Below are 13,996 nucleotides of genomic sequence, written 5' to 3'. Positions count from 1 at the left end.
AGATCATCCACCAGCAAGATTCATATGTACCACACCAATTTTCAAATTCAACTAAAGAACCACTCAAAGAACTAAGTGTATTAATTCCAACCTATAAAAAGTTACACCAACACCAAGCTTACAACTACTTATTAGTATTTTATGATCAAAGGTCTTATACCACACTGGAAAATCTTACTCCTAAATCCTACTTAACCAATATAACATAACAACTGGAGGATTTAACAATTATTTATACCTCTACCTATATCCAAAAATGGTCTGGGATATAAGACACCCCTTCCGCAGAACCACTAAGGTTTTCACGAAAAAAAAAAAAACAAATTGAATTACTATTTAAATTATCATTTAATTCCAAAGATCACAATAATCCAGTTAAAATAACTGTAATAAAATTGCTATTCTACTGTCTACTAGTATACTGCTACACACACACACACACAATTTGTGATTACACAGTAATTTTGGAAAATTTGCAAATAACAGGAAATCATAATTCCTATAATCCTGCCACCCTAAAATATCCATTATTAGTATATGATATAATAAACTTTTAGAATTTCATTAGTGGGTCTCTTTGTTCTCTATTGAGGTAATCATATGATTTTTTTAAAAAATGGTAATATAGTTAATTATATTTATGGGTTTTCTAAGATTAAGCCATCCTGCATACCTGGATAAACCAAACTTGGTTTAGTGTTTGATCTCCTTTATACATGTTTGGATTTGATTTGTTAACATGGGTTTCTTAAAATTTATTTCTATATTATAGGTGATATAGACCTATATTATAGGTGATATAGACCTATATTATAGGTGATATAGACCTATATTATAGGTGATATAGACCTATAATTTTTCTCTTTCATAATGGTCCTGTCCTACCAGACAAGACCTTGTAGAACAAGTTGGGAAGTATTTTCTCTTTTTCTGGAAGTTTTTTAAAGTTGGGATGTCCTGCTCCTTGAAACTTCGGTAGCCATTATCTGTAAAAAAAAACCTGGGCCTACTATTTCCCTTGTGAAAGATTTTTTCTTTACCATTGCTTCAATTACTTTAATAGTAACAGAACTATTTCTTGAAACAGTTCAGATAAGTTATATTTCTTTAGGAACTGATCTATTTACAGCAATTTGGACCAAAAATTCAAAACTCTTCAAAGTTGTGACATCTTTTTATTATGTGAACTGAGAACCAGCAATCTATCTTAAGAGTATTAAATAACATAAATCAGTTTTGTTTTGTTTTTGTTTTTAATAAGGGAATTGAGAATCCTGTAACAGGTCTAAAAATAACTAGAAATGTCTTGAGTAGCACAAAACCATAATTGTTACTTTTTATAAAAAGAAGTAGGTATGCATATATTTTAGCTACTACTTACCACCAGAAACAGGGGCATCCATGAAAACTGCCCCCATTTTCTCAACTTCTTTAGCCAATTCTTTTGAAACTGTGGGATCAATAGTACTGGAATCTATTAATAATGAGCCTTTCTTCACTTTCCTATGTAAATAAATAAAAATATTTATATTTTACAACTCTGTATAAGCAATTACCTATAGAATGAGAATCCACTAAAAGCTGCCAGATATCAAGGGGGTCTTTGGTTTAGTATTAAAAATATTATTAGTTAGGACTGGTTGAAAATCTCCTATCATTTTCAGAGCAATTACAGTTCAAAGTGAACTAAAACACTTTCAAAGAGACCCCAAAAATCTATAAAACTACATGGTTTAAATTCTGGTTTCAGGTGAAATACATGCTAACCATAATATAGGTAAAGCTAAGATGTAAGCAATTTAAAACACCTATTAACTCTAAAAGGGCTATTTGAAAGTATTTAAATTTTTGTTTGTAAAGAAGCTAAGCCTTAAGAATGTAATTTATTTGACTTTAACAAGCAGTATTGCAAATTTCACATATCCATATCATTTACATGAGGTAGAATAAACATAAGCAATTGGAATCTAGCCATTTGCTTCAGGATGGCATACTCTTTATTCATAATGCAATTTTTAAAAACAAAATTAACATCAAACAAGCAGAAAGGAAAATATATAAATGAACCTTTCATATAGATATATGAAAAGGGAGTGACATTTTTATATATCATATTTTATATCATATTTAAATGGCACTTTTGTAGCAAAACATTTTTATACTGTAAGTACAGAATATATATGTACATGGTTTCCTTATAACCTAGACAGTGTCTATATATTATGACTAAATTATAATTTATTTAAAAGGCTAACCTTTAATTCAAACTTCCCAAAGTTCTTAATATGTATATACTAACTCAGAGGATATATGATCATAGTTATAATTGGAAAATTAGAATGGAATATAAATACTGAAGGAGAAAACAGAAAAGCATTTATAAAGACTACTAAAAAGAGAAATAAAATCTTTCTATAGAAAAAATAGTACAGAAAAATGGTTTAAACAACAATTTTAGGCATATGCATTGATCTAGTTCAAATGCAATGTTTGGGTATACTCCACAAAAAAGAAATCACATATTCAATACGTAGAGTTTAACTTCATGTAACCTAGAAAATAAGGATATTAAATTTACTAGCCTTATATAACATTAATATTTTTAAGATCTTAAATATTTAAACAAATGGGAACTCTTCTAAAAACTTACACATGTACTAGATGTGGGGAAATAATCCTGACCCAGGGGAACATAAAGAACCATTCGTGAGAAGCAAATTATAGTCAATGTAAAGTCAAGGTCTTTCAAAGTACTCCCTGGCAGAGACTGTCCTGGTAGCAGCTACCACATTCCTCAGTAAGTTTATTAACAAATGTAGCGCTGAATCTCCATGTAAATTTTAGTAACACTTCCCTGAGAAGTAGAGGAGGGTCAAAAATGGAACAGACTAGGAAATGAGGCATTTAAGAAGTCTCAGGACCACACACACTGTGTGCCTGAGGGTTTCATCCAAAATAAGTGTTTTCAACCTTTCTTGAAACTGAAACATTTATCATGTCAGTTTTCTGCCTAATATCCAAGTGTCTTTAGCTTCCAAGTTGGTGAGTTTTCCAGAGTCAATTCAATTTGCAAAAATTTCAAATTTCATGTATTTCAGTTTCATGCAATTAAAACCTTTCTTTTAGCCCTCCATGTGTCTAAAGGGCCTACCAGTTTGTTCTGGCTCTTTGCTGAAATTCAGTAGTAGAAAATTTCAGAACAGAAACCAGTTAAGACCAGAAAACCAAGTTAGGAATTCAGCCAGTCATCCTACCATAACCAAAACGGTTTGGCAACAGGCAGCAATTAACCAGAAGGTTCTCAAAGCCAGTAAGATAAACACTGGCTAGGAAGCTCTGATCTAAATTAGATCTTATTTTAATTATTACAACTAACCTTTAATTTGAATTTCCCAAAGTACTTACTACAGATGTACTAACCTAGAGGACATATAATTACTTTTCATGCTATAATAAAATGTTAAATAACAGTGCTATTCCCAAAGTTTGGTTTTATTTTTCATAGAAATCTTTTTCTGCATTTCTGTAAGTCATAAGAAAATTATGTTTGTAGTAGTTCTATAGATTAAAATGCAAGCTTAAAAATCTCTTAGATCATGTTACCAGTGAAAGGGTTAGTTTAATGCAAAAGAGTTAAAGGAAATAAATAAAAGCAAAAAGATTATTCCCAAAAGTGGGTTACTGGGAGAACATAGATACATATTTGACTTTAGTGAAAAAACAAACCCTTTAAAATGAAAGAGAAACATCATTCACTTTTAGGAAGCAAAACATATAGAAAAGATTTAACAATCCTAATTGTAATTTTCCTAATAGTTCTAATAGGTGTGAAATTCATGAGCTATCATAAAAAGAAAATATTGACAGATGAAAAATACATACCTTAGAATTCCATTTGCCCCAGAATAAACTTCAATTGCATTGATACTTGTGGGCAGCATTGTAATAATTCTGTCTGCCTTTTCAGCTACATCTGCTGGGGAAGACACTACCTTTAAAAAAAAAAAATTTGCAAAGGCACATTATTTAAATTAAAATGTAAGCAGTTTCTAGCGTACATGTAGGACCCACTTTTGTATGCATGCATATAACAGTGACAGTGAAAGAAAATTAATGCATGTTTCCAAATGACCAAAAACAAAACAAAACAAAAAGTTTACTGCCTAAAATGAAGAGTCCATTCCGCATACACATACAGTTGCAGCTTCTATGGAATTTAATCTACTGTTTACTTTAAAAAGTGTGAAGGGAGTTGAAGGGGAAAGGGCAAACCCCAGCAGCCCTGGGAACGGACACACTTCTCATGGGTTCCTCCAGCTCATATTCTTAAACAGCATACTTTTTGGTATATGCTTTGACTAAGAAAAACATTCTATTACGACAGAACTGGTAGCCCAACCATAGGAGTCACAAGTGGTTTGGTAGGCAACGAAGTCCCCTAGAAAAATGGCTCAAGTCTGAATCACCATCATCCTCCAGTTTTTATCATGAAGAGAGAAAAAAAAAAAGCCTGTATCAGAAAAGATCAGGACAAGGACATGAGCACTTTACTGCAGGGACTGTAAGAACTACCATAAAAGCTGACAGCGTGAGCTACCAAAAAAGAAGTGGAAACTATACATCAAGAGAAACACACAAATAGGTATCAAGGCACTCTTTCATTTCCAACCCTCATTTCTGCTTTAATAATGACCATGAGCATACCACAGTGGAAAGGTGCTCTGTTCATCTTCCATTTGTATTTCTGTATGTATACTTGTGCTGCAGGGGAGTGTTTGCATTCTCACCCATAACCTCTCACTCTCATACATACACCTTGATACACTTGGCCAGCCAGCTGACAACCAAAGAAATAGGAAGAGACCAGGCGCTCACTTCTGGACTCAAACTCTCCTTTAATAGAAAGAATTCATCACCCCAATTGTCACAAAAGTTCCTTTAAAGTGTTCTCTCTACGTTGAAAAAAAGACAAAAGACTATAAGGTAGCTGAAGATTTTTTCAATGAATGATCTATACATATATTAGAAATTGAACGTATTTTCTACTAGAAAGTGTCAAGTGACATGTAAGCATCTTAGGAATGGGAATGCTTCTGTTCTGCCTGTGGGAGAAGTTTACAAAACATTTCTGTCTTTGATGTGCAACTGATGAAAATAAAAGAATGGGAAGCCAAACATAGTGTGTAATCTAAATAAGAAGCTAGAGGAACTTAAATTTCAAATTTCCATAAGAGACTGTTAGCTTCTAAAAATATTTTGGATAAATGCAATTTTAACATAAAGCAACTTCATGAGTCATTCTTTAAAATTTAAAACAATCAAGTATCCTAGCTCTTTATCTATTAACAGGGTAGGAAATATTATAAAAAACCATATCAGACCCTAAAACAAAACAAAACAAAAAAGATACTCTCTCCTTCCATGTTTCATTCCAAAGGCAATGCAACATTTTAGAGTCTACAATAAGGCACATTCACCATGTATATTTGGATACATAATAGGGACTTCACACAAATAATCCTGGAAAAAAAAGAGGGTTTTTTTTCCTGTCAAATTCCAAAGAAATGTTTAAGTTACATGGAAACTTTTCCTACAACCAAATAAATAGTGAAATTCAAAAAGAAACAACTATTTCCTGAAAAACAATTCAAGTTTACTCAAGAAAAACAGCTCAAGACGAGATGAGAAAATAAGTTGTTTGTGTCATAATTCTCTACTCCTGGCCTGTATCAAGAATACAGTGACTTAGCCCCATCTGTTCACCCCTCACTTAAATACAGTAAACATGATGCAAAATGGTGGCGTACCTTTCAGTGGCCTCCTTCTCTTTAATTTTTTCAGGGACTGAGGTAAGCCCTGAGGTCAAAGAATCTGTTTCAGAGGTTCTCTTCAGAGAAAGGAAGGAAATTCAATTCCATCTAGAGGGGAGCCCTGTGGAGCACCAACAATTAGCCCACAGAGACTAAGGGTGTTTCATACCTCCAAGTTTCTCATGCCCCATGAGCTGGCAGTCGCAAATTCATGCAAATGCCAAGTACATGGTGTGCCCAATCAGCCCCCTGCATCCCTAGCATCTGCTTCTTGGGATGCTTGGATTGCCAGCGCACTGCTAAACCCTCAATTATATAGTAAAATAGTGTCAAAGCTCACAGGCCCAGAAAAAACACACAATGATAATGATAGCTGGAATGTCACCATTGTGCTAGCCACAACTGCTTTATACCTGATAACTGTATACATTTGGTATATTATAAAAGCAGTCTCTAAATTACACTACAGAGGGCATATTTATTAGATAGACAGGTAGATAGACATGTGTGTCCAACTACTCAAATAATCTTGCCTTCAATTTGATGACTTCAAGACTCTGAAATATTTGACTGTCAAAATTTGGCCACAGCTCAAAAACTTGAGAGGAAAGAAGCAAACCTTGTTATGAGCCTGACACTAACCACAAAAGCCTTTAGGAGCCAAACTAATTAGAGTCACTTCAATTATATTTGCTAATTGAATGGGCAAGCAAAACAGCATGGATCGGTGAAAAGAACCAATTTGGGAAGCGGAGAGCCAGGGTTAGTTCCAGCTCAGCCAAGGAAGTCTCGTGTGATTTTGTGCAAATCACTTAACCTCTCTGGCTTCAGTTTCCAAATGTATAAAATAAGAATAGTGATTTGGGTTCTCTTTAAGGGTTTCTTATCTCCAAAGTAGAAAGAAAACTCGGGCAAAAAACTTATTTTTCATATTTAGTAGTCTAAATTCTAGGGCGGTAAAGCCCCTGTGAAAAAGTGCTGTTAGCAAACATCTGCAACAACTCGGCACAAATGTACAGTGTTAGCAGGACTAGCTGAGCTGTACAGGTCTCCCACACCTCCACATCTGTGGATGATCCCGGAGCTGGCTGACTCTGAACATGACTCTGCTCTGATTTCTGGGGCTATCCCAGACAGATCTATTTCTAATTCCAGTTGCCTCATTCTTCCCTTATTTATGAATTAAGATGACTCTACTTTTCTATTAACTTTGAATAGAGAAGATTGGTTCCCTCAAAAATCATGATATCTACAGTCTTTAAGAATTCTTGAGGTCAGTTCCTCTAGACAACGTTGATCCATCTGCTTGCTAGTACATATCAATGGCAGGTGTGCGATATAAAAAGTAGGGGTAGATTGAAGACAAAATCTGCTTTGCTAGAGGAAGAGGGGAGTGGTCAGCAGAGCCAAGAATAGTCTGAGGGAATTGCACTTCTGTTGCACATACCCAATGAGAGGAGATAACCCTTAATATGATTGCTTTATGTAAAGAGAAAAATCTTGCTGCCGCTTCTAGACAAAACAGTCACAGAAGTAGAGTTCAGCATTGCTTCTAAGTAAACCAGATGGGTAACAGAAACTTGCAAAGAAACAAAATTAATGTGACCTTGTTAAACTTGCCACCACCTGTATTGTTTAATCTTTCAAAGTAAAAAAGCACACTGTTACTACAAAATTACACTACACTTGAAAAACTGACAAAAACGTTTTGTGCCAAAACGATTGGTCAACAATGACTGAGCCCACTCAGCAAGAGGTTTTTTTTTTTCAAGTTCTCATTTAATAAGGCTTGAATAGATAAAAGATTACATCCCAAGGGAGTTACTTAAGCAAACACATTCAGCCTTACAACTAAGGACACATAAAATGGTTTCCAAGATTTTAAAGAGAAAACATAAGGCGAGGGGGGGCGGGAATCTAATTAATTAAGCCTAGTTCAACCAGAAAACTCACACAGCCATGGTATACAGTTCCCCCAAACTTCTGGAGCAGATGAGCAGCATGTGCAAGGAAAATCCTAGTCAATCAAAATGAGTTACAAATCTTATGGCTTTGTTACTAAGGTTTTAAAAGAGATATTAGTATCTTGCACAAAATACAAATAGGACAGAAAGGAGTAAGGAATAGAGTATAGATTCTTAAAAAGAGATGCTGTCAAAGCACTTTTTTCCTAGTTCGGTTTTCATTTTTATCATCCTTCTTTCATTTAAAAATATGCCTACAATTCTCTGCTAAGGTATTCAGTGACTCAACCAAGAAATCTGGGGAAGAGGGCAGGAAGGGTGAAGGCTTTGGAGAAATATATTATAGATACAACAATAACAGTAGTAGTAGTAGTAATAGTAATAGCATTTTCCATGTGCCAGGTGCTCTAGGACTATGAGGCAGGTTTTTATCCCACATAGTAGGATAGGAAATTCAAGTAGAGAGAGGTTAAATAATCTGTCTGAAGTCACATAGCTAGCACATGGTAGAGCTGAGATGTGAACCCAGGCAATTTGGTACTGCAGTTTATGTTTTTAACCATCATATTCACAATTTATTAATTCATGATTTCTAGTATATGAAGGCCTGATAATTATCATTGGTTACATTCCAGAAAAGATGCCAAAAGTTGAACTGATGCACTATAGGTCAAACTTGAGTTTCCAACAGAAACAAGATAATAATAAGGGAATACTAAAAAGAAAGCCCATTTTTGGAGAAATTAGCTAAATAAATTTAACCAATTTTAAATACCACATCAGTATAGATTAAAGTTTAAAAGCATAAATAAGCTGATTAAATACTATCAGTCATGTAAAATGTATTTAATATGTCTGAGTTTTATTTCCTTCATAGCTCATGTAGTATTTTCACTAGTAGGCAGAGCTTGAAGAACCTCCTCCAGGGCCACAACATTAGAAAGCATTTCTTCACCTGAACAGAGGGTGGCCATCTGGCACCTTGAGGGGAGGAACAGCCTGCCTGAGGATAACGGTGCCAACAGGCAGAGAGAAAATTCTCATCACATTATCTGTGCCACCAAATTCAGATATGCCTGAGATCAGATCACTCCCCAATTCTTCAGTTGAAACAAGAAATTCTCAACTTTTGCTTTTAAAATAAGAAAAAAGCACTTTTTCAAGGAGACTTCTGTGGATCTAGAGAAATGGTGGCTTTTTGACTCAGATATGTCTATTTTGGTGTTTTTTCTCCCAGCAAAAAAAAGGTTGACAGAAATCAACCAGTCAACTACAGAAAACATTCAAAAATTTACTAGGGTGATGACTGCACAGTTCTGTGATAAAAGTGAGAGCCAATGAGTATACACTTTGGATAGACTGTATAAGGCATGGGACTGTATAACACAGTGAACCATGTGGTGGAAGATGGACTGTAGTTAACAATACAAATATGAGAGTGTTCTCTCAGGAACTATAACAAATGGACAATACTAATACATAGTGTTAATAATAGGGAGTGTATGGAAAAAATATACCAGATGTAAGCTAAGGAACATAATTAGTGGTAAGAGTCAAATGGTTCTTTCATAATCTGTAATAAATGTCCCACAACACTGTAAGGTGTTGGTGGAGGGGCCATGTATGGGAATTCTGTACATTAAGCACTATTGTTTTGTAAGCTCACAACTGCTCTAACAAATTTTTTTTTTAAAGAAAGAAATTAACCAGTCAGCCTTTCTGTAGTCTTTAGGAGGAAAAAACTTCTTTGTTGCACACCTGGATATTTGGTGAATGCTGAATATATATATATATATATATATAACATTATAAATATAACATTAACAATGAATTAGGCTTACAACTCCATCAAGAATACTGCTCTCTATGAAACTCTCACTTATTTGAATACATATTCATTTTTAAACATCAAAATCTAAAATCCATCTAAAGAAAATAATTTACCTGTTCACCTCGTTCTTGAAACTCTTTGCATGCATCAGGGAACACATCATAAATAATGAGTGGATAGCCATGTTTCATGAGATTTTTGGCCATTGGATTCCCCATGTTGCCCAGTCCAATGAATCCAATTGGAGTCTTAGAAGCCATTGACCTAGAACACACTGATTTCAATACATTACTTTCATGCAGGGCAGATAATATTTTTATTGTAAACATTTATTCACTGTTGTCAACTGCTAATTAGATGGGTTTTTTTTTACAAGAGTTTTAAAACGTTATATTTAAACTAATAATCTAATCACATTTAAATACATAGACAATGTACAAGCAGACTAACCATTGATTATTTAGTCCTCTAGGAAACACTTAAAATTTAAACCCAGAAAAATGTATTTCAGCCAAAAGTCAACAGTTTATAAATGTGGTGGTGAGGAAGTAGGGGAGACAAGAGACTCTTCCATAGGCTTTAAATGGCAAAGGTAATTGTATTAGGACCTTAGGCTAACAATTCTGTGTACTTTCATAGAGGAAGGATTTCCATTAACAGAAAAAAAAATTTGCTCTTTATTAAAAAGCTGTGCGCATCTTCTCACTGCCTCCACCTGAAATCCCAACCACGGCCGTTTGGCCCCATCTTAATTAACCCTCACCACTGCACACCATGTGCAGCAACTACCTCAACTGCCTTCCCATCTCCCACAGAACCTATAGCCCCTGGCCCACACAGCACCAGACTCTGGCTGCCCTGTTTTCAAGCCCTACGACCACTTAAAGCAATGTCTTGTATATGAATGTAGGTTTCATTACTTTGACCGGGGGTATTTCTCTGCCCTTTTCCACTCCAGTGGGCGCCCACAAGGGTGGAGAATGTGCTCGCCACTCTGCAGAGCTGGGCAGCCACTCCTTGGGTATTTCTGTGGAAATATGGGGGTGACAGGCACACTGTAGCCACTGACCCTCAGCTCAGCCACGATGTCACCCCAGGTGATTTCTGAGGAACCCCAGGAGTGACTTGCTCATTGTAGTTGGATGGGAAAAGGACAGCGAGTGGAAGGGAATTTGGATCATCACCATTCCCGTCCTGCTGCCTGTTCTTTCTGGACTTTTTACTCTATAGACCTTTTTTTTTAATCCAACATTCTACATTCATTTTATATTTTACTTTTTCATTGCATCCATATGAACCCATTTTCCCCTGTCATTAAAATCTGTTTTTAAAAAAATAGTTGTATACAGATTTTTTTCTTTTTCTTTTTCTTTTTTTTTTTCCATAATAGAAGATGTTTTGAAATCACATTGGGGGCACACCTTTCAAAGTAATGTTTTTTGCAAGAGAGAGTGGGGAAGGCTTGTAGTACTATGGAAATAGTTTTAGATGCTATTTCTCAGTTTCTAGATTTAGAACTCCATTTAACAAATATTTACTGCATGACGTATTATGCTAGAGTACATAAATACAAGCACAAGCAAGATAAGGCTCTTTGAAGAGCTCATAGTCTAGTGAGAGAAGAAAAATATTTTCACTTGCCCTTTTACCCCATCATTTCCCCACTTTATTTTTCTCTTTCCTTTCAAGGATTCCAGTTTTAAAACTGTTTAATACACCAACTGATCGGAGTTACCCTTTGAAGTTTCAATTCCTCTCAACTGATTGGTCCCTGTTCTTCTTTGAACTTAATCTGAATTCAATGAGATTTTCTAAAAGCAAATTATTTGAAACCCCAATGCTTAGAAACAGAGGTGTTCTTGGGTTAAGAGCATATTTAATTCCTTTTAACTTGATGATTAACTCTAACACTTCCAGTAAATGTGGATGCCACTCTTGTGCAACATCACCTTATTGGTACTAAGTTTAACACCCTGGGTTAACAGAAGTCATTTGTCTGGCTTTCTTGCCTACAAGGGCAAAGAAATAACACCTGATTGAAATTTCATTCTGATATTAAACAGAACAGGAAGTATACTTTGTAAAAGAATTCTTCCCTAATTAATACCAATAAGCAATCTAATAAGAGTAGCCTAAGAAAAAAAGTAGCACTAGTGCACCAGACTACTGTGCTAAACTTGGAAAGGTAGAAGTTAATCTAAAAACATAAAAAACTAGGAAGATTATAATTTAAAGGCAGTTAACAGGCAACTCACTCTAGGTCAAACACTTAAAAAGTAGGGCAAGGTAGAACAACAATCTATTCACATTCAACAAATGTTAAACAGCTATCAAATGAACTATACCAGATGCCATGGAGGACACAAATGAGATATAGTCCATGCCATCAACAAACTTAAAATCCAAGAGGAAATAAGGTATGTACACAATCATTAAAACAAGGACATGAAAATTATCAAGAAAGCAAACAGACAATCTACAGAATGGGAGAAAATAGTTTTAAACCATATTACCCGATTAGGGTTTAATATCCAAAACAGATAAAGGATTTTTACAATACAACAACAAAAGGATATGCAACCCAATAAAAAAATGGATAAAGAACTTGAAAAGACATTTTTCCAAAGAAGATATGCAAATGGCCAATAAATACATGAAAAGATGCTCAACATCATTAGCCATTATGGAAATGCAAATTAAACGCACAATGAGATACTACTTCGCATCCAGAAGGATGGCTATATTTAAAAAAAAAAAGGAAAATAAATATTTGAGAGAATAAAGAGAAATTACAAATCTAATGTACTGTTAGCAGGAATGTAAAATGGTCAGCTACAGTGGAAAGCAATATGGCAGTTCCTCAGAAAGTTAAATATAGAATTACCATCTGACCTGGCAATTGCACTTCTATTAATAAGTACACACCCAGAGAGAGTGAAAAGAGGGTCGCGAACAGATACTTACACACTAATATTTATAGCAGCATTATTCACATAGCCAAAAGCTAAAAACAACTCAAGTGTCCATCAACAAATGAATGGATGAACAAATGTGGTACATACAAATGGAATAGTACTTGGCCATAAGAGAAAATGAAGTTATGCTACACATGGAAAATCCTTGAAAAGATTATGCTCAGTGAAATAAGCAAGACACATAAGGCAAAAGTGTATGATGTCACTTTAAAAGATGGCTAGAGGGAAGCAGATGTGGCTCAAGCAATTGGGCTCCCATCTACCATATAGGAGGTCCAGGGTTCGATACCCAGGGCCTCTTGGTGAAGACAAGCTGGGCCGTGTGGTGAGCTGGCCCATGCAGAGTGCTGCCCCGCATAGAAGTGCTGGCCCACGTGGAGAGCTGATGCAGCAAAATGATGCAACAAAAAGGAGAAACAGTGGAGAGACAATAAGAAACGCAGCAGACCAGGGAGTTGAGGTGGCACAAGAGAATGATCACCTCTTTCCCACTCTGGAAGGTCCCAGGATCAGTTCCCGAAGCCACATAATGAGAACACAAGAAGATACAGAAGAACACACAGCAAATGGACAGAGAGAGTGGACAATGGAGGAAGGGGAGAGAAATAAATCTTTAAAAAAAAGGTGACTAGAAATAGCAAATTCACATAGAGAGAAAGCAGAATATGGGTTATTGGGAGAAAGGGTATGAGAGGAAGAGAGGAGTGTTTGAAAAACATTTTTCAAAAATGGTTGAATGGCAAAGCTTGAAGGACTGCTTAAATTTAGAATGCAAAAATAAGAAGATACTGACCCCATGCTGACACTAATATTAGTGTTTAGAGGTAAGGGCATGAAAACAATTTTATAACTGTACTTCTAAAATGTTAAAAAAAAAAAAGTAGAGACATAGAACTTATTTTTTAAAAGATTCTAATCAAATTTCTTAAAATGAAAAGTACTGTGTATGAGATTAAAAATTACACTGGAAGATTAGCAGATTATATACTACAACAGAAAAGATTAATGACCTTGAAGACGTAGCAAGAGAAATTATCCAAAAACCAAGCACACACACACAAAAAAATTTTAACTTAAAAAATAAAAACAGCATTAGTGAGCTGTGATACAACTTCAGGAAGCCTAATACACATGTAATTGGAGACCTCAAATGAAAGGAGACATGAGGACAGGAAAAATAGGTAAAGAACTAATGGCCAAATTTTTTCCAAATTTGATGGAAACTATAAACCCCACATATCCAAGAAAATCGATGAGTACCAACACGAGAAACATTTTTTAAAAACTACTCAAGATACATCAAAGCTCAGTGGAAGTCAGAGAAAAAAAGACAATATTATATACAGCAGAACAAAGATAAGGATGACAGCAGATTTCTAATCAGAAATCCTGGAAGTAATAAGACAATGGTGTAAC

General features: G+C 35.0%; 1 protein-coding gene across 1 annotated transcript in view; it reads right to left on the bottom strand.

Moving 5' to 3' along the window:
• HIBADH (3-hydroxyisobutyrate dehydrogenase) overlaps positions 1-13,996 on the bottom strand; it is a 134,515-nt gene that overhangs the window by 110,861 nt on the left and 9,658 nt on the right. The window contains exons 2-4 of the mRNA XM_004446982.5: positions 9,719-9,879; positions 3,883-3,992; positions 1,382-1,503 (exon numbers count right to left, since the gene is read on the bottom strand). Of these exons, the coding sequence (XP_004447039.1) occupies positions 1,382-1,503; positions 3,883-3,992; positions 9,719-9,879 (393 nt within the window). The remainder of the gene's footprint in view (positions 1-1,381; positions 1,504-3,882; positions 3,993-9,718; positions 9,880-13,996) is intronic.

This window comes from Dasypus novemcinctus, chromosome 5, assembly GCF_030445035.2.
Source record: "Dasypus novemcinctus isolate mDasNov1 chromosome 5, mDasNov1.1.hap2, whole genome shotgun sequence".
In the NCBI taxonomy this organism is placed as follows: Eukaryota; Metazoa; Chordata; class Mammalia; order Cingulata; family Dasypodidae; genus Dasypus; species Dasypus novemcinctus.
This window is presented reverse-complemented; position numbering and strand designations above follow the sequence as displayed.